At 38.5% G+C, this 21,087-nt stretch overlaps 1 protein-coding gene across 2 annotated transcripts; it reads right to left on the bottom strand.

The window, feature by feature from the left end:
• Positions 1-6,584: 6,584 nt before the first annotated feature.
• On the bottom strand, positions 6,585-19,070 carry LOC116175780 (rho guanine nucleotide exchange factor 10). Of its 2 annotated transcripts, none has more exons than XM_031494075.1 (8): positions 19,034-19,070; positions 18,530-18,725; positions 14,254-14,692; positions 13,910-14,206; positions 13,772-13,864; positions 9,666-9,890; positions 8,917-9,612; positions 6,585-8,858 (listed from the first exon to the last, which is right to left on the bottom strand). In XM_031494075.1, the coding sequence occupies exons 1-8, from the start codon at positions 19,053-19,055 to the stop codon at positions 6,990-6,992; spliced, it is 3,837 nt and encodes a 1,278-aa protein (XP_031349935.1). In that variant the 5' UTR covers positions 19,056-19,070; the 3' UTR covers positions 6,585-6,989. The 2 variants fall into 2 exon arrangements, with proteins under 2 accessions (XP_031349935.1, XP_031349934.1); XM_031494074.1 differs by lacking the exon at positions 19,034-19,070 and adding an exon at positions 18,781-18,829.
• Positions 19,071-21,087: the final 2,017 nt, after the last annotated feature.

Here is a 21,087-nt window from a genome sequence, read left to right on the forward strand (position 1 = left end):
TTGGTGTAATGCTTGCTTAATTTATGTTTATTGATGTTGATTACTTGGTCTTGTCCCTGAAGTAACATTCATATAAGTTTTGATCATTTTATTTTAATATGTGGAAATTACAGATTCGTTTGATGTATGTACTGACTTGTTGTTTGTAACTAACATTTTCTCCGTGAATGAAGCAGTCACGGGGGGTGGTAAAAACTGTAGTCAAAATTGAGCTGCGATACCTAATTCCGTGATTGTCTTCGACTTTCAACTGTAGGCTCGAAACCAGGGGCGGGTTACCTATCTTGCAGGAGCAGGATTAGGCTAATCAAAGCTCTTCAGTTTAGAATCTATGTGCGATAAATGAGTTACGATTCGTAATTTCCACATATCTTGTTTTTAGTTAAATTTGCCTACAAGGCCATGTAATTTTCCATCTTGCTTTTACCAAAAGGACTTTATTGCACCAAAGATGAGTCACATCCTTTGTATTTCACCCTTTCTTAGAATCTTGGTACCTGCTTACCTAACCCATAGTTCCCAACACTTGTTTTTTAACCTATATAAATATTACCTCTTGAAGTCTACCTGCTACTTTTTATGATGTTGTAATTTTATGTTACGCATTCACATCATTACAAACAATTAATTTTACTACACAATTTGATATTAATTTCACGGCTGTTTTTTTTATTGGTAAGTTCTTTTTTTCCCAGCATATTTCCATTTTTATTCGGTCAACTACCATTTTCAAAGATTATTTTTGCAATGTAATTTATTTCGATTTAAATTTAAACTGTACGAATGTTAATGTCAATGTCACTAAGAAATCATGAGTACGAGAATCCACCTTATGTTAAATTTTTAGGTGTCTTTGTGGACCCGAAACTATCTTTTCAGTCGCATATCGAGTATATTTCTAAAAAAATAAGCAAAAATATTTATGTTATGCGACGCCTTTCAGAATGCGTGTCTAGTCTAGGGAGCGCTTAAGGTGGCGTTTACAATGTATGGTAAACTAGTACAAAAGTGTCATTGCGATTTCCACAATAACTTTGTTGCGAAGTAAAAGAATGACCTTCTGTAAACGATCGATTGTAGTTAAAGGTTTAAACTTGTGAATGAAGTAAATTTTGTAACAAATTGTTATCAGTGTGGGATAAAAATGGAAGATAAATATGGCTAATTTTTAAGATTCTTATTTCTTAAATAACAGTGTAAGTACAGGAATTAGCTAAATAATTTTTGTTTCATGCAAATGTCTGAACATTATATATTTGAATGAATGTTATTTCAACCAAAAATGTTGACTCTAAAGGCCGTTTTTGTGGAAAGAAAATTTCTTGACGACATCTATTGAGCCAAGGTACATCGTCACGGCAACGTCATGATCTCCAAATGGATTCATCGTTATCGGGTGCGATTTTATGCTACACAGTTTAGCAATTATAAGAGGGAGGTCGCTCACATCATTAGAGGGCAAAGTACATTTTATTCAATGAAAGTACGTAATTTGAATTTCGTACGTAGGACGCATGGAATTTTAATTTGATATTGTATTGTATTATTGAAATACGAATTATTTCCTGAGATGCTGTTTTTCAAAGTAAAGCGTGCAGCATATCTTTTACATACGATAACCAATTGGTATCAGATTTTGCATACGCATACCTTTAGTGGTGCCCAGTTAAACTATACAAAATGGGGGGGGGGGGGGGGGGCATGTACTACCTTCATGGTACTCTAATGAAAGGGCTCAACGACAGGAATTAATTTCTACAAACCATAGCCTCGACCTCTTATCGTGTTCGGGTATATTCCCTTATACCTCAAGAACAGATTGTCGGAATAGGGTACTCACAAAGGGCGATTGAGACGTCTGCAGACGTCATTAGTGATGTCATATGCATATGCATGCCTTTAGTGGTTAAACTTCAGAAAATGGGGGGGGGCATGTACTACCCTTCACGGTATTCTAATGAAAGGTCTCATCAAAATAAATTGGTTTGGACAAACTATAACTTTCCCGCGCGACTCTTTTTCGAGATCAGTGATTTTTACTTACCTGGTAAACTGTGAATGCAACTACTTAAGTAATAACAGTTTTCACAGTGACCACATTTAATAATTAAACGAATTTATGTAAAATATGTAACGACTTTACTTATTAATTTACGAAATAAAAATTCACTGCACTAACGCGATGGAACACTAAATATACCTACTTGTGTCGAGAAAACTCAATTTCCTGTACCGATACTCGCATTTCATGATATGTAATAAAAAATAAACCAAACAGAATATATCTCTCTCAAGTTCATATTACCTACATTACAACAGAGCATTATCGTCAATGCGTTCTTATGCCAGACGTTTTATTATTGTATTTATTTATTATCTCTATCTTGTTCTGGGCCCTCAACAGGTTTGCGCCCAATTACAGAGTGACCCGCATAATGCTTTTTAGAGGTGTCTCTGCAGAAGGTCTAATTCTCATCTCTGCAGATGATAAATTCACCTCAACCCAGGTTGGAACACCCGACCTCCGGATTTATAGCCCAACTCTCTACCACTGAACCTCCATTGTAAGCTAAATGCCTAGTTAACGTTTTCTTGGAACGTGCTTAAGTCGTCCACAAACAAATGCCCACTAAAAGGGATTAAATTTCTTTGGGATGCGCTAAGTGAGTCAGTACCTTACATACCTAGTTTCTACGACTGGCCTGCAGAGAGTGGAAATGAACCACCACTGAAATTTTGCGTCTTATTCAGTTTCATCAATAAATTTATTTGTTATTTAAAATCTCATCTTTTTAAATTTTTGTCTTTTTTGCGAAATTTTTGTCTTAATTGCATTTTTTATTTTGCATTTTCGCTGATTTTTAACGTCATTAAAATCCTAGCACTATTTATAAGTATGTGCTGTATTTAGTTTCTTGCACCATTAATAAATTATTAACACGTTTCTCTTCTGCAATTAAAAAAACCTATATTCTAATTGATTTTCGAGAAAGGAATACTTTAAAATGAAGCAAAAAAATTGGCCGGTAACCTATGCAATTACACCTGGGCCGTAAGTACCCAGTCCGCCCCTGCGCAAAGGGTACTGTGCATGCTGATCGATTAGGCTCAACTTTTGGAATTGTGTTTTATATGGTTAAAGCTATGCGCATATTGAATTTCATGCAATTCGGTTCATAACTAACGGAGGTGTCAAAAGGGGCTACTTTATTTTTTGGTCTACATACCAATTCATGAACTCCGATCTACAAATTTGATAAAGAATCCACCTGCAAAATTTCACCGTAATCGGTCCATTCGTTTATGACTTATGTGCTAACGGACGGACGGACAGACACCGCAAAATTATAAACTCGCTAGGAGTTCGTTAATAACTGTTTTATAATGACATGATAGTCAATTTAGAAATAGAATCTTGGATTTAAATAATACAGAGGTTGATGTAATCCTGCAAAATTTTCGCTAGTTCTTCGGTTCGTAGATATCCTTCATGAGGTTGCAATGAATTATAATTATAGGTCTATAATCTAATTCATTTATTTAATTATAAAGGTTTAAAAATGAAATGGTTAGTACTTTAGTAGGTAGTACAAAAATTTGCTCGCGAGCATGAAATGGAATACGCCGCAGCCCGGAATTATTAAAATAAATGCACTGTTGAACGAAATGTTTTTACCAAATTATTTACAGCTTTATTTACAAATTTTTGCTAAGGTGCGCTAAGAACTTATATCATTTTCAAATTTTTGAGATCTAAGCGCAAATAGTAGAATTCGGTGCTACATCCTAGATACTCATATAGGATGTAGCAAAGACACAACTATTCTTTCCAATTTTTCGAAAATTCCTAACCGAAGACGGCGCATGCCTAAACGAGGGTGCAAAGAAAATTGCGACAATTTTTGACATTCCCTATTCAATTTCGTACAAGGTCAATTTATTATTTTTAGAGAAAATAGGTATTTTTACTTATTTGGGAAGATAAAGCACTTGGTAATACAATTAATTACAACGAAATTAATCGCGGTAAACGTCAGCAACCGAGAAAGCTGAATATGAATTGAATACAAATGCTAAAAACCCAGTTCTATAAATTACAGATATCAAATTACAGCGATCGTCCTCGGTATATTATTATCTCGACAGTTGCGCCTTATCTGTTTATTTTTACGTTCGAATATGGTAGGTCGCGGAATCTTGTGGTGGATAGCGACACTATTCTAATATTGCGGGCGGTGCGGGGAGTGATTTCCAAATTCTTCAATGTAAACACCACCTTAAAGCAAGTATATACATCTTTAATTCAATCGCACATATATTATTGCAATATTATATGGGGCAATTGTTCTCATGCTAAAAGGGTGTTTGCCTTACAACGACGAGCGATTAGGGTTTTAGGTAATATCGGTTACAGAGAAAACTGTAGGAAGCTATTTATAGACTTCAAGTTGTTAACTTTGCCATGTATATTTTTACTGAACTGTGTTTTGTATGCTAAATCAAACTCAAGCAACCAAATTGTACGATCTGATGTTCATAATTATGGTACACGTAATAGAGAGCAACTGAACTTAATATTTTATCGTCTGGAGAAAACTCACAAAAGCTTTCTACATATGTCTTATAAGATCTTCAATCTATTACCATTGAGAGTAAGAAACTTAGACATAGTTACATTGGAATTTAAATTAAAGACTTTCCTTTTACAGAAAGCCTTTTCTAGTGTCTATGAATTCGAAATTTGTGATTTAAGTGCTATTTAAATAATATGTTTTCCTTATTTGACTTCTGTAAATGCACAATTCTAAGCATGTTAACAGCAATAAACATTATTATTATTTGTTTATTTTCACACATAGTGGTTGTGGTACATGAGACGGGTCGTGACCAAGTCGTCATGCAGATGTGGCTTGTTATTGGTTAAGAAACCTTCTTACGATGTTAGCCGTTTTCAATAGTATGGCTTTTTGCATGTTGGTGTTATTATTATTATTATTTCCGAGCTTTTACAACCATAATAATTACGATCATTATTAAACAAACTTTGCACAATTTCAGTGTTATATTTTACGAAGTTGTTTAGTTTTGGATGGAATTATTCATTGGATGGAACATATATATGAGAGAAGTATATGGGATGGAATAGTCAATCGGCTGGCCATTTTTAACCGTTGCCGGGTTGACTTTATTTCCGCATTCTTGTAGTGTGAATAAGTTAGCGTAGAACCTGGGGGTTAAGTAGACTACAATAGTAGGTAGGAAATAGCCTAAGGATTAAAATCTATATCATGCCAAAGGGCGCTTTCATCCTGGGAGTGGTTGCCACTCCATCTCGGGGGCGGAAATTTTGTATTGTAATTCGACTACAGGAATATAGATAAAAAAATTCAATTCTAAGCTAAAAGTGTTCTATACATTTTTTTTGTAAAGTTAATTTTCCAGTTATTCGTGACCGTAAAGTATGAGTTTTTCATACTTGTTCGTCAAACGCTTCAGAGTTTCACGGTCAAATAACGGCAAAACTAGGTATTTTTTGAGAAAAACTTGTAGTCTTTCTTCATTTTCTTAAAGAACAAACTTTAGCATAAAAATTAAGCGAGTCACGATGAAAAAAGGTAGATCCCTACTTTTTTCAGTGAAAAAATCAGCAAAATCAACCCTCTAATTACCACCCTAACTAAAATTAGTCCTTACTCTTTTCCAGTTTTCTTTAATTATACATTGTAAGGTCAGCAACATGTGTGTAAAGAATGTATTGCGTTTTTACGAAAATCAATTATCATGTGCTGATAAGGCGACGTTATCAAGGTGAAACTAAATTTAATGAGACAAGCAAGGCACAGGTGTGCAGATTTAAGATAAAGAACGCGTGCTGTTTACCAAATCATAGAAGAGAAGTTTTCGTTAATGTTAAAGTTTGTACCCGAACTGCCATTATCAACGATGTCTTCATTTTGGAATCAATACTGAGAAAGTAAGGCAAGAACAAAGAAAGTTAGTGTCCACGGTTGTGCGTTTTGCATTAAGTTCTGTGAAATGTGTGTTATTTTTACTGCTTTATCGCATCTGTACAGGCGTCAAAAACTATAATGAAAATTTATGTTTTATGCGATGCTATGTGTCAATTTGAATTCCAGAAAGTAAAGGACACTGACTACTCTCTTGCGTCAGGTTAATCGTCGGATTATTTCTAGTTCAAAACAAAATTTTTGTTAAGTCAGTGTTTAGATTTTCCAGCATTTCGGAACCCAGTCTGATATCAAGATTCTTCTTAGTAAAATTAAAGTATTTAGGTAAATGAGGGTTTTGTCACAAGGGTTAATTTGTGTAAATTTAAGCTGGCTCAGGTAAGTGTTATTCGAGTGGTGTAATGAATTCATGCCATTGCACACAGCATTAATTATTTGCACGCCCAACGTGAGTCACAGTCACAGCAAGGTATTTGTATAGTTTTAATTATTTATTACCTTTCATTTCTTCGTTTTCAGCAGTAACTCGAAACCATTCGGTCTCAATCTCCAGAGCAAATTAACCTTTTTCTTTCTCATAACGTCATTATGCGCCTGGTGGAAATAAAAATCTGATTAATCGGAAATACATATATATTCTTTTAATATATCTTCAAAAGGTACACAGTTTGTTCTCTTAACATAACAGTAATAAATTTTAAGACATATATTAATATATGGACATAATTTTTGAACAGTTAAGTGTAAAAGATCAACTTTTGCCAAAGGGTTTAAATCGTAACAAATAAATATACTTACAAAAGACACGCTAATCTACATAATTTTTAGTTTGGTCCAAAAATAAAATAAAAATAATATTAAAACGTGTGCAAAGTAATTATTTTACAGTGGGTAATACGAAAACTGTACATCTTTCATACGCAAATACGTACATAATTTATTTAGTGATTTGGTTTCTAACAATGATAAAACCCTGTAACATGTCAACTACCTTAGGCCTCATCACAAATCCTCAACAGATCACAACTTTAACTCCCAAATAACGATATGAGCATCATTGCTGTTCGGTTCTCGTATTGAAAATGCGTTTTTCATTTTGTCAGAGGAACAGCATGGCTGCCTCCAATTCACATACCCCCTACCTCCCATTAACGTAATGACCGTTCGTCTAGCACTACTTTCTATTACATTTTTTTGACAATGCAACGTTTTCGTACTCGTTTGTTTATAATTCGTACTCGACTGGCGTTCCTGCTTTTCGGCGCCACTAACACTATTCTCACAAACATCGTTTAATTGTCGGCTGGCATTGGAATTATTACGCGATATACTACGACCGATATTATTTCTAACCGTCATACTTTCCTCGCTTCCAGACGATGTGTACAAACTAGAGGATCTGGAATCGACGGACCAATTTGATAAGTCTAAAGATCTCGGCCGGCTAACCTTCATTTTGAGCCTACGGTCCAAAGTGCTGACCTTTCCGGGAATGGCGGCTAACTCGGGATCGCTACGGCGCAGTGATTCGTAAATCGGATCAGTCAAGATGTTCTCGTCGCCTTCGTAATCTTTAATGTACATCAACTCCCCGTACAGTCCATATACGTCACAGGTATCGCCGGAACCGTGAGAGGATGATGAGCTAGTGGAAAACACTGATCCGCCGTTTCCTAAACCGCGCGGGAGCGTTTTCGATAGACGAACCATGTCGTTTTCCTTAGACTTTTTGCGTCGAAGTACGACGGGACTGCTGGCGAGTTGTTGTTTTAATTTGCTAGTTACCGCCGAATCGGATAGTTGTTTTTCCATCTTTGGTTGCTGATTTAATTTACTATCGACGATAGCTTCTAATTCCGCGTCCGGCTTATCCTCCTTAGTGTCTTTTGACGCAAATCTAGACGAAGTGTTTGAATAATTCTTTGGTTGTAAAGCTAATAGAAATGAAATGGGTCCAAAATGAGCATGGTACGATATATTCACTCGCCCGCTTATGATTGGAACACCTTCCAGCCGTGGCAATGGTATAGTCAAGCTAATTCCGACGTTGGTGCCCACCCATAACAATCCCTTGCACGCCAATAGAGCGGTGACGTTCACTTGAGATCTGGAATTATTAAGGCAGCAAGTTGTAGACGAACCAGAAGTGACTCGCATCACGTTGGATGCTATATTGATATCCTGTAAGTGTTTGAACGTTTCCGTGTGATACAAACATATAGTGCTAGAGTTTTTTAACGAAATCCACAAACCGATTCCACTGTGCGCCATTAAATTCACATTGCCTACATGTTCGTGTTGAATACTGAAACTTTTTTGTACTTCGCCCGTCACCCCATTGATAACGCACACTTTTTTGCCACACGCGGCGTATAAACACACATTAATCGGCAGCAAGCTCGAAACTGATTCACTTCCTAAATTTATGGTGTGCGGATCTTTTATTAACCAGCTACCGTCGATCACATTTCGTTTAAAAATTAACAACAATCCATTACCTAACGCGACGAACACGCCGTCGCAGTGATACTTTATTTGAGTGATAATATCAGGCACGACCGTACTTCCCACTTCCTCCTGCTTTTCGGGTTCGTCGGCCGCGTAAATAATTAACCGTCGACTATCGGTACCCATCCAAACCACATCGGACGCCAAACCGGAACAAGGCGGTGAGAATCCCTTAACAAATTCCATCGCCGTCACTTGCGTTTCGACCAACGAAAACGAACCAATGTCCTTCAAAGAGCCTGCGTGTTGCTGATGTTGAGATAAGATTGTGATGTGACTACTAGCTCCATCTGATGTACAAACCCATAAATAACTCTGCGTTCGACCACGCCTTCGAGTCGGTTTCGCGGAGGTGACAGTATAAAAACAACCACAGCGAACCTGCAACCATTACAGATTTAAACAACCTTGAACAACTAAAAGGTTTCGTAACACTTACTTCTGTTTGATGCTGCGATTTGAAAACACACTGCGACCGAACAAACAACGGCATTTTCGTCGAGGGCCTCTGCTCCTGCTCAGGCACCTCCCACGCGGGCGAATTGTTTGGATCTAACGCCAACTGCGCTAGTCTCAGTTCCGTAATCCACTCCTTCTTGACAACTGGATTATCAGTCTGGAAAGTAAACACCTCCTCCTTCCCTTTCGATTTGGCGACCAGTTGTAAACAACACGAATCAACCCACGCCATTTCCTCATCTTTGGTTTGAATAGAACACTGGATCTGATGCAATATGCGTTTCGTATTTTCAACCGACATTTCCTTATAACAGCCTTTCAACGATCCAATTAAATCAGAGACTCGGCTCATCACCTCATAATCGTGCATAAGGTTGCTCATTTCGGAACACAGGTTATCGGCGCCTTGAGTTTGAGATCCGTCGAACGAGTTGTTCGACTTTAAACTTCCGCCCCGATTCAATCCGGCGGTTAATATTCGACTCAGCGTCGGAGATGTGCTGGTGTCTTGTATTTCAATCTCCGAGACGGGATACGTCCATTTCAAACTCAACCTTTCACTAGCACCAAAATCGTCGGATGCCTTAGGTGCCACCGACACGCAAACGACCAAATCATTTAATAGTAACAGTCTACGACTTTTCGTTTTCGTTATCATACCACAATGATTGAATTCCTAAAATGTACATAGTTACATTTTTCACGTTAAGACCATCGACGTAAACTTACCAACTGAGTAACATTATCCTCTCTTAGTAAATATCGATTGCTATCCGAAAGCGGACGCGCCGAGAATTTCCCGCTGATATTTCGCAGCATCTCCTTGAAAGCCTGAAATTGTTCCGCTTCTCTTTTTCGCTCGTTCAACATCTCTGCTAACGATTCTAACTGTGTCAAAGCTAACTGTAGGGACATTCGATCATGGTGCCCTTGCGGTGTGTGCTTTAGTAAATCCTGAAAAATGGTTCAATTTCAAAAATTGTTTTGCTTCAACAGAGATTATATAGAATGGAATCGTTTCACTCAGCAAAGTTTGCTGGTTTGGGCATTTTACTTTCAATACTCGTATTTTTGTTAAACAAGGTCGCGGATTGCATCTCGTAATTCAAATTAAGTACGTGATCACTATCACATGACGGGATGTTACAGTGGTCAGATCACTGCTAATGTAATTTGAGCATTTATCTACTTTTTGCAATATAACACGTAAATACTTGTACAACCGTTTAAATGTGAGGAGAACTACGATCAGTACGTGGGCAATCGATCGAGATTTTAAAATTGTATTTTTTAAACTGAAATTCTTAAGTGATGTGTCCTACATTAAGTGTGGGATCACTATCCCATGATCGTAATGAAATTTAACTAACTGAACACCGAAAACTCCCACGAGAGCGAGCCACGCGACAGAACGAGCACCAAATACTAGACGCAATCGTCGTAAGAGGACGCCGGCAGATAAACAAGCGCTTAACAAGCCAGGGTAGTTAAAGTAATCCAAGCAAGAAACACGAAAGCCGCAGTTCGCGACCAAGTGATCGTTTCGCATTGTTCTAAGACCCGCCGAGTAACCAGTCCCGCAGAAGCCCAGCAGAGCCCGCAGAGCCGTCCCTGTTTCAAACAGTCGCGCGGAGCCGAGTCGGAGACCAACCGGTCTACAGCTGCTGCGAGAAAGGTGAAATCAATTTATTTATTTTTTTTAATTTCCGCTCTCGTAACCTATCCCTTGATTAGCCGTTTTTACCACCCATTACACCCTCGGGGTGTTTCTGCACCCCGGCCATTACTCATCATTACACAGAATTTTTCCATGGTTCGCCCCGGCTGTTCTGCACCTCGTCCTTCGGGACCAAAAAACCCGCTCCTCGTCCACCGAATCCCCCACAACAAAAACCACCAAAATCGAAAACCCAACAACTCATTCCTCCTCAGCACAACCATCACAATTACCCTCCCCTCGAACTCCTCCGCCAACCCAACAACCTCCCACATGCACGCACGGTAGTATCTCATTTGACTTTCAGGGCGTTTAGCCTGTGGATCATACAATTTCAAGAGAATCACCATCGGACTATTAAAACATGACGTCCTTACTGTCTTGGAGAGATACAGAGACGCCCATTCTGATCAGCGATCAGTTTTGGAAGTTAGTTTGGTTCCAGTTATTGAGAGGATCTGTATTTGGTCGGAGTGCAGGTTTTTTATGAGGAGGCGTTTGCGGCGTACGCCACCGGAGTTAACGGTACCGACGACGAAATCTATGATTACGGAATTAAGAAATCACCATGTAGGGTGTGGAAAACGCTACCACGTTTCCGGAGAAGGATGCTCAGGTTCTTCGGTTAAGGAATGCTTGGCACGCTTGGTCGATTGCATGGATGACCTCCGAACTGCGGTCGGGGAAAAGATGGATGAAGGTAAGGGCTATGGTTCGTAAGAAGTCGGTTTGGCGTAGGTAATAGGCTGTTTCTGGAAGTGAGGAGGATTCGGAGGAGACGGACTGGGTGTGGGCGGGTTTGGGTGGAGCTGCTTCGGCGGGAGTGCTGGGGATTTCTTTACGTTTGGTGCATTCAAAGGAATAGGGGGGGTGGGGTCCGGAGCAGTTGTTGCACTTGGGTTGGGTGTCGGGTTTACACATGTTGGGTTTGTGGAGGGACAGATTTGGAGGCGGGTAGTGCATTCGGAGGAGAAGTGGCCATTTTGGTGCATAAGGAGCAGTACTTAGGAGTAGGGTCTGGAATGTGGGATGGTTCACAAGGGTAGTGTCTGCTGACCATGCAGACACCGTGTTGGAGGAGGTGTTCTAGGGTGGATTTGCTAGTGGTAATGATACGTACAAAGGTGGTGGGGAGGTTAGTCGCTCGGGAGATGATGCGCAGAGCGCGGGTAATTCTAGGGAGATTAATGGATTGTAGGATTTCGGATTCCGTGATGTTTCGGTCGACATTGCGGATGGCACAGGAGAAAGATGGTGGTTTAGGGGTGTGGGTTTGGGGTTTGGGACCGGACAGTTGGGTGAAGGATACGTTGGGATCGCCGAATAGGTGTTGGAGTTTTTTTGGAGAGGTCGAAAGCAACAGGGAGTTTGGTTTCAATTAGGGCTGTATGGTTGTGGTTGTATTTTAGGTTTGTAAGAGGGAGGTTAAAGGTGAGGATGTAGTTGTGGAGTTGCTTTTGGGAGGTGATGGCGTTGGGAATATTGCGAATGCAATAGCGGTAAGTAGTTGTTTGGTTTATTGAGTGGTGAGACATGGCGGAACCGGAAGAAGAGTTGGATATGGTACGCGTTCGTTTAGTGTAAGTGGTGGAGTGGGAGGATTGTGTGTGGCAGGATGTAGTTGCTGATGTTCTGTGTACTGTGCTGGTGGTGGTGGTGTGGGCCTGTGCAGTGGGTCGTACTTCTTTGGCACGGTGACGCAGTAGTTCACATCCCACTTGATCCTGCTGCTTGGTCAACAGGATTGGTAGCCATATGTCGATACGGTCTGGTGTGTATATAGTGGATCATGTAGTTGTAGATATAGCTGTTCCATTCGGTATCCTGGAAGATTCTCCGTGTTCTGCGTACGGTGATACGACTTCGGTTACGTTTGTGTTACTCTCTCACTCAGATTGGTAGGTATACGAAACAACAACCGTCTTCAAACTTGGGTAAATCTCATATTCATCCTCGGTGTCTGTTGCGTCAGTTTGCGGCCCTTATCGCACTGTTACTCCGCCAAAAGACGTGCATCAAGTTTTCAGTATTCTTCTTGTGACTGCGTCGGTGAGGAATCTGTCGACCATCCCCATCTACCTTTGCGAATTTAGCGCTTCTGTGCGGTAAACAATTCCATTCAGATGTTTGTTTGTTGGATCATTTTCACGAATTGAATGTGCTTCCCCAGCTTTCTCTTTGATCTGGTTGAAGACGATTACCAGTTTCAAGATGATGAAAGTACACTTATGATGACTATACAGGGTGCACGGGCATTGGTGTCTAGGATTCCTTTTGGAATTAATATGTAACAGAATCGTACAGAGGTGCAGCTCACCGATAATGCAATGCAAAATATTAACTACTACCGTCCGTGGGGAATTCGCGGTTTTGTTTTCCATGAAAGCTATGCGTAGGAGTGATTCATTGCTTGATGTTAATAAAGTGCGAGAAGTTGGTGAACCAATTATAATAATTATAATAACAATCGTTATAGACATAATGTAAACATTTAATTTATAGCTTTTGATTATTGTTTCCTCAAATTTTATTGACTTTAGAAGGGGCAAGTAAGAGATAACATTTAAAATCGAAACAATATCTGCTATTTTCCACGCGTACTCGTAAAGTATGGTAATTGGAAAAAGTTTCGAAACTGAGATATGTTTCTTGAACTACCGACGTGCCCGGAGTAGAAAAAAGTGTTATAGGTCACTAAATTTCGCCAGTTTATAGTCGCAGTCGCTAGCTTTCCCTCGCAACCAAATGAAAACAGAAAAAATAACAATTATATCAAGATATAAGGCAAAACCCTTATACAAATCTGGAATAATTTCGTTCATTGTGGCAAATACAGGGCGGCAAAAAACAATGTAATTTCTTCTAACAGAATTCCACAATTTATAAAATCGATTTAGGTGCTATACCCTTCTCTTACCGAGAATAAAAATAAACAACTTGCGTACAGGGTGTTTCCATAATTTTGTTGAAAAATAAACGAGAGCAATGTGATAATTTAAATATCGATTTCTTTCACTACAAATACGAATATTATTAAAAGGAAATTGCCCATGATTGGTGGGTTAAATTACACACACAATCACATTTAATATCTAATCGAATATCGAACCGAACTCACCTGAAGGAATAGAATGAACTGTGGAAATCGTTGAACCGGCTTAACCATTAACCCAAAAAACGATAAGCGATCATGGGAACTGATCTGCTTGACCTAAAAATAGAGCTGTTAAAAATGCAAACATAATATGAAGGTTACCTTAAGGAAGTCGGCTAAGGCCGATTTTCGTTTCGCTTCCATTTTGGCCACGTCCATAGCAATAGAGAAGTTATTAATAAATCCCGAGTAAATATCTAAAACGATTGCTTTTGAAAACGACGCGACGAACACGTCTCCAATTTTTTCGTCCCTATCCCAATTTCGAACGCTCTCGGCCAATGCTATGCGAAATAACGTATGGCACTGTAGAATCTCGGGTAGCCTATGGAAGAGTGTAATGATTTTGGAACCGCTCAGAATGGGGGGTACACTTTCTTCAAGTGGTTTTTTGTAGTCCTACAAGGGCATGGGATAAACCACGAACTAAAACCAGAAGTACTCACGTTAACGAGTCGTTGAAGAGTTGCCACATAAGAGTTTTCGCTGTGTACAATAGCCGCCACAATCATTCTTCGTTTGATTTGTTGCTGCGTTAGGTTAATGGGCGGGGGAGGTAATGTGGGCGGCAGTTGCCGTCTCTGTTGAAATGTACAATTCGGAAACGCTTCTTCTTCCACCTCCGGCAGTAACGGCATCTTATTCTGATTCGTAGATTGTTTCGGGCCATCCGTGTTTTCAATGTCGTACTGATGCGCCGAACCTCTCCTGATCGAAAACCACCTCGACAGCCGCCCTTGGTTAATGGAATTTGGCGGTAAAGCATCTCCTGTTAACGTTCCGTCTAATGATAAGCGATTATTACTACCTACTCCTCCACTGCTTCTCCATTTATCACATAAAGTACGAGCCTTATTTAAAGTGTTGCGGAGTTGGCCATTTGCCCTAAAAAGAAAGTTTGCGTTAACCGTGAGAGATGAAAATTTACATTTTTTTCGATAGATTTTTGTTAGCCCAGAAACTAAAAACACATGGACACTTGGTAGGGAGCGTACGACTTTAGTACTAGAATTTGGGATGTTACTGAAATCTTCGATACCTATTTCGATTTTTCTTTACTGTCTGCAATCAAGTAGTCTTGTGCAGAAAGCGAGAAATTTAACCATTTCAGAAAAAGCAAGGTCCATTCTCCGTATCAAATATTTATGCTCAAATTTTTACATTGGCATAATAATTTTGGCGAAAACATTATTTGAAAATCAAAATTTATTTAATAGTAGCTAGCGAAATGCTTAGCTTGAGTCAGTTTATTTTACGTACCCGTCGATAGAGTCAAAACTTCAGATCCTGAAAACGGGGTGTCAAAAGATGGCACTCTCAAAGGGAACATGAATGATATGGATCAGACGTATCTGTCGGTATATATACAGGGTCGCTTTTAAAGAAGGAAAAAAGACATGTTTTTTTAATGTGACCGCCATCTTGAATTTTTTTTAATGGCAACATAGCTTATTTTTTCTTTTTCTCTTGATAAATCTTAGACAAAGTCCGGGGGGGGGGGCACTCCCGCCCAATGAGTCGAAGGTAAACTTTGTTGTAGAGTCTGAAAACATCATCAATAGTTCTAAAGTTCCTGATACCACTAATATAGTTCCGCAAAACATCCTTGCAAAAGACCTTGTCACAATGTCCCGAAATAAAATCTTCCAATTTGACTATAGTTTACTAAAATGTACATTTTACAGCAAAAATAATGAATCAACATTGACAAATTTTACCCGAAAAATGACCCCTAAGTATTCTTTTAGCACTTCGAATAGGAAAAAGCCTTTATATCATAAGGTTTACCACAGAACTCCATAACGGGAAAAGAACTCGTTTTAAAAATATTGGGGGGCGTTCCAGAACTAGTAACTCTCATTTTGGATCCTTTCCAACAATTCATCGATGTGAAGATTTGATTACGATATTCAGTCCAATTCTGTAACTAACGAGTTTGCAATCTTACAACTATAGCAAGATTGCTCACACAACATTCTAGCAATATTATGAGCAATCATAATAAATTTGTCATTCTATAACTACCAACTTGAGCAATATTGCTAATATTCCTACACTTTGTCAAATTGCTACCAACTAGTGAGAAGTTATAGCAAAGAATGGTTACTCTTTGGTTATAGTAACAGAGTGTTGTCACTGGATCTAAAATTAAACGCATTAATCCCAGGGACCCGGACCCAAATGAAATATCGGTTCCGGTTCTGTTTATATTTAAGCGGAAATATTTATAACGGTTCCGGTTCGCTTTTGGGTTCTAAAAAAACGGTTCGGTACTGATCATTTTTTCGGTCCATAACGGTTCTAGTCTTTTAGAAAGTATGGCAATAAAAAAAAATCATTATTAACAACGTGATATGTTAATTAATAGGTGGGAAAAAGTAGTAAACAGTCACAAATACCAAAACGTCCCGTATCGTCAGTGTAGGGAGCTAATTTACAACAAGGGGAATAAAGGAGGAAGAGGGAAATATGTATTTAAACTTGATTTATTAATAAAAAAACAGAAAAAGTATAAATATATGGAGTATTGTTTTTTATTTTTATTTTCTAAAACCTCGCCCCTTTTATCACAGTACTGGCTAAATGACCGCCACCGTCACTCGTAATGCCTTCAATTTCGACACCTTATTAAAAATTTATAATTCACCGATGGCAATCATAGAGTAATATTGTATCAATTTTCAGAACGTGTTTGCCGGCGCGTCTAGCAACTTCGAATAACCCGAGAATAACCTGTTAGGAAACGTAAAAAACCGAAAAGAACAAGAAAACTAGGGTTCTGGTTCTCTATCAGTTCCCATTTCTAAGGTTTTCGCCCTAAGACGAGTAACTAGCGGATTTTCCATGAATTGATCAGTAGTTCCCAAAAGGTCACAAAACGGACATAACGCGCATGCGGAGTATAATTGTCAAGATTTTTCTTGGTTCAACTGCTCGGTTATCTTCCTAGAAGCATCTGTTATAAAAATTTCAAAAAAATATCTCTATAAATAAGAAATTTGACAGTTGCGCATTTTGCGAATGAGCACATCTGATGTTTACAATATGCGATATGTCTATCTTTACTAGAGACATCTATGATTAAAATTTCAAAAAATATCTATAAATAGGAAAGTTGACATTGCGTAGTTTAATCGTCGAGATTCTCCTTGGCTCAGGTGATGTCCTTGAACCTAGCAGAGCAAGGTCAGCAGAACACAATCAAACATATTGTATAATTAGGTGCTAATTAAGTGCCCTATTATCGAATTAAATGCTCCTTTTTTTTAAATTATTACATGTTTTGCCAGGTTCATATGAACTCAGCAGAACACTACCTTTAAAACCCATGAAAATGAAAAGTGAACTAACTATAATTAGGTGCCGTATCCCCGAATTAAATTTTGCTTTTTTTATATTAACATGTTCTGACAAGTTCATAATTTAAAAAAAAGGAGCATTTAATTCGGAAATAGGACACTTAATTAGTACCTAATTATAGTTAGTTCACTTTTCATTTTCTTGGGTTTTTAAGGTATTGCTCTGGTGAGTTCATATGAACATGGCAGAACATGTAATAATTAAAAAAAAAGGAGCATTTAATTCGGAGAATAGGGCACTTAATTAGCACCTAATTATGCAATATGTTTGATTGTGTTCTGCTGACCTTGCTCTGCTAGGTTAATGGACATGCTCAGGTGCCAGAGCTATACGCTACCGAATGCAAAATGAACGAACTAAATATCTTGAAAACTGTAGGAGTAGTTAAGACCTCGGACAGACGGACAGAGAAAATGTCTGCAGTAGCGCACTCTACTTCGTTGGGAAATGCGCTAAAAATGCCATGTTAGTTCATGAAAAAACTGCTCCAAACGATATTAAAAAACTAGATGAATTATGGGAAGAATTGAATCTTCAACCAGCGTTTAAAAATTCGTATTCAAAGCATCCCCCTGCCATATTTAAACGGGTGAAATTCACTTTGTTGAGGCTTAACAACAGCACTTTACCTATTGCTAGAGTCAAGCAATTGAATTGTTAAAATTTTAGACAACATTGCTAAGTTTGTCAGTACAGAATACCACTTTTAACAAATGTTGTTCATTTAGCAATTACCTTCACTATTAGCAAAGATCAGTGTAGTATGATCTTTGCTATTAGAAAGTTGCTAGGGTTATTTAAAGTTACAGAATTGGACTGATTGACACTGACAAACAAAACGCCCCGCAATATTTACCCTATATATTTTCGAAAATGCGCTAATTAACTTTTTGATATGACGTGTCAACTCGAGACTACAGTAAAATTTTCGAAAACATTCCGTATAATAAAGTTATAGGGCATACCTGATTTAAAGAAAGGTTGAGTTTTATGAGGTCTTGCATCGATTTTTCGGAACATTAAAAGAATGACTTAGGTACCAAGAACTTTAGAACTACCTATTGATGTTTTTCAGAACTCTACAAAAAGCTTACTTTTGACGCAATAGGGGGGGGGGGGGGGGCAAACTCTTTCTAACATCAAGAACTTTATAAAGAACTTTTATAAAGAATGGGCTAACTTAACATGCGCCTTACATTTATCAATATTATACTAAATTAGATATTTCTGTCCATATGCATATTTTTGTATTTTACTGCTGTATCTTTATATCTAACTTCACCTAGAACATGCCAAATCGATTGGTAGGCTGGACTTTACACGTGTAATTTTGAAAAGATAGTAAACGAAATATTAAAATACCTAGTGCTCGAGGCAGCACTTCGGTCACTTTCCTCCTCCGAAGACAGTTCTGCGTCTGATCCGGAACACCAGCTATCTTCAGAACTCCTTTGCGAAATTGAATGTTGAAGTGTTCTAGAATGTGCGAGCGGCGGCGGCGCAACTCGACGCTCACATATTGCTTCGTCCCAAACTCCGGAACGTATCCTTGGCTCATCTGCAAAAAAAACCAAGAAATTAATTTCCAACCAAAAAAGTTTGCGTGTAAATACTTCTTGGCACACGACCGCCGTTATCTACTTGCATATCACGACTGTACAGAGATAAAACAGTTTTTAGATTAGTGAAGCAATAATGAGGTTATATATGAATTTGTTTATGGTTAAATTTGAACCACTTTTGCTTAAAAGGCGATTTGCTGAGAAAATCCAGTCCAGTTTCTCACCATGTTTTTGTTTACTTCGTTTATTAGCAAGTTACTTACTCCCGACAAATCTTTATTATTATGTGAAATTCCTAACATACTTTTAAGCGTAAAATTTTTCATAGTGACTCATTAAAGAAGCGGCAAACTGTGGCGATGGCATTGTCCACAGGTTGCGTTTAAATGAGTAATTCCATTGTTTCAGGTTACATAATGCGATTATTCCATTATACGCTAGAGGTAAACAAATACATGCGCATTTATCTAGACAAAAGAAGCGAATAAATTATTCCCCGTTCGAAATGCTCGCTTGGTTATTGGAAAAACAGATTAAGTTTATTTGGAGCAATAAAAATGTAAAAGTAGCTTATAAATTACTCCTGTAAAGCGCATATGGGCGAATGTTTAACTTCAATACGACGTAGAATCCATTCATTTCTTAAAATAAAGTTGGGAAATATTTTTGTATTTTCGACGGGGTGCAATAAATACTAATCTTTAAATTAATAGCTTTATTTAAGCAGACGTGATATTAACCAGATCCCCTTATATAATCATAATGTGATTGTTACGGCGTCAGTTTCTGGCGAGTATTAACAAACGCGTGAACGCTATAATGAAAAAAAAAAAGAAACTAAAAATGGTAATTGGGTATACTAGCAAGAGTAACCAAATTGCGAACACCATCTGGGCGGCTCGGGTTCTAAGATTCTTTGCTCGATTCTTTGTATGACATTTTTTTTATTTTTTCGGAGTTTGACATTAGATTATTTGTAGTTTTAAGATTGTCTTCTCAAATATTTTTGGAAAGCAAACTTGTACAAAAATGCTGTGGAGGTTTCCAAAGGGACAACGCGTCTGCTATTTACGAATACCCCGGTATGTGTAATCGCTGAATGACCCTGTCCACTCGAATAAGGCGTGATGTCGGCCCAATAATAAAAATTTAAACCTCATTGCTAACATAAGGAGGGAATCATCTCGCCCTGTAGATGTGGCAGGGTGGGGAATGATAAAACACATACCTGACGATTGATCAATTCGGATTTTCGTGGAGTAGACCACCAGGAATGGTGTAGATCACAGAACCGTAGGCGATATAGGAGTGGTGTAATGATTCAGGTGGTGCAGGAGGACAGGTGATTAAATTTTATTATGACAGGAGTTATGAATGTTAGGTTCCCTCTGTAGAGGGAAGTGGTGTCCCTAGGTGTAGCCTTTTCTTCGCGGTGTCAGAGTTGGGGCCTTTCCAAAACTCTGGGTGTAGTTTCAAATAATTACGGTGGAAATTAGGTCGTTCGAGGAAGAGCGCCCGTAAATGTAGTTGTGCGCAGTTACCTGATTGGTAAAAAAGGTTTGCGTCCAGAAAAAGTATAATAGTGGGAAGTTGGTTTGTCTGAGGCAATTCGCGTTGAGCCGCGAGCGCGGTAAGATCGAACACCTGAAAATTACCGTGGGTATGTGTTTTAATTCGCGCCCAGAAGTGGGATAAGATTCAGTAAAATTAGTGCAGGGCGGTTTTATATATTGGCGTGACACCATAATAATCGATAGCGTGTATCACTTTCGGAGAAAAATTTGCGTGTCCGAATAACGGACTCTGCAACGGACGCCGTGTAAATATTCCTAACGAAACAAAAAACTTAATTCTAACAAAACACAATAAAATACAAAATTCTGAAAGTTGTTGGTCATTAGATGTCAAACCGGTTCCGGTCCGGTCTGTAAATAGGGAATCACGTTCTCAGGGAAACCGTCTGATACAATGTCCCTAAGTGCATTCCTAGAGCGGGTAGATGAACTACGTATTGCCAGAAATGTGTCACTAGAAATGCTTTTTGATTCAGCAATTGATTTATTCAGAGGAAAAGCATTGTTATAGTTTAGGGCTTACCGGTCATCTGTCTTTGATTGGGATTGGGCTGACAAAACTGCTGCGGGAAGAATTTCAGCCGCAAGACTACAACGAGAAGTTGCTAGAAGAAATTAAGCGACGAAGTCAGGGTCCGGATGAATCTTTGGTTGGTTTACGTGGCGATTATGCAGAGCATTTTCAGCCGATTAGATGTCACTCTCACACAAACCACCCGAGTGAAAATTTTGATGAAGAACATCGCACTATTCTACCAAGACAAATTGAGTCTAACGACAATTT

Source organism: Photinus pyralis, unplaced genomic scaffold, assembly GCF_008802855.1.
Source record: "Photinus pyralis isolate 1611_PpyrPB1 unplaced genomic scaffold, Ppyr1.3 Ppyr1.4_LG7, whole genome shotgun sequence".
NCBI lineage: Eukaryota > Metazoa > Arthropoda > Insecta > Coleoptera > Lampyridae > Photinus > Photinus pyralis.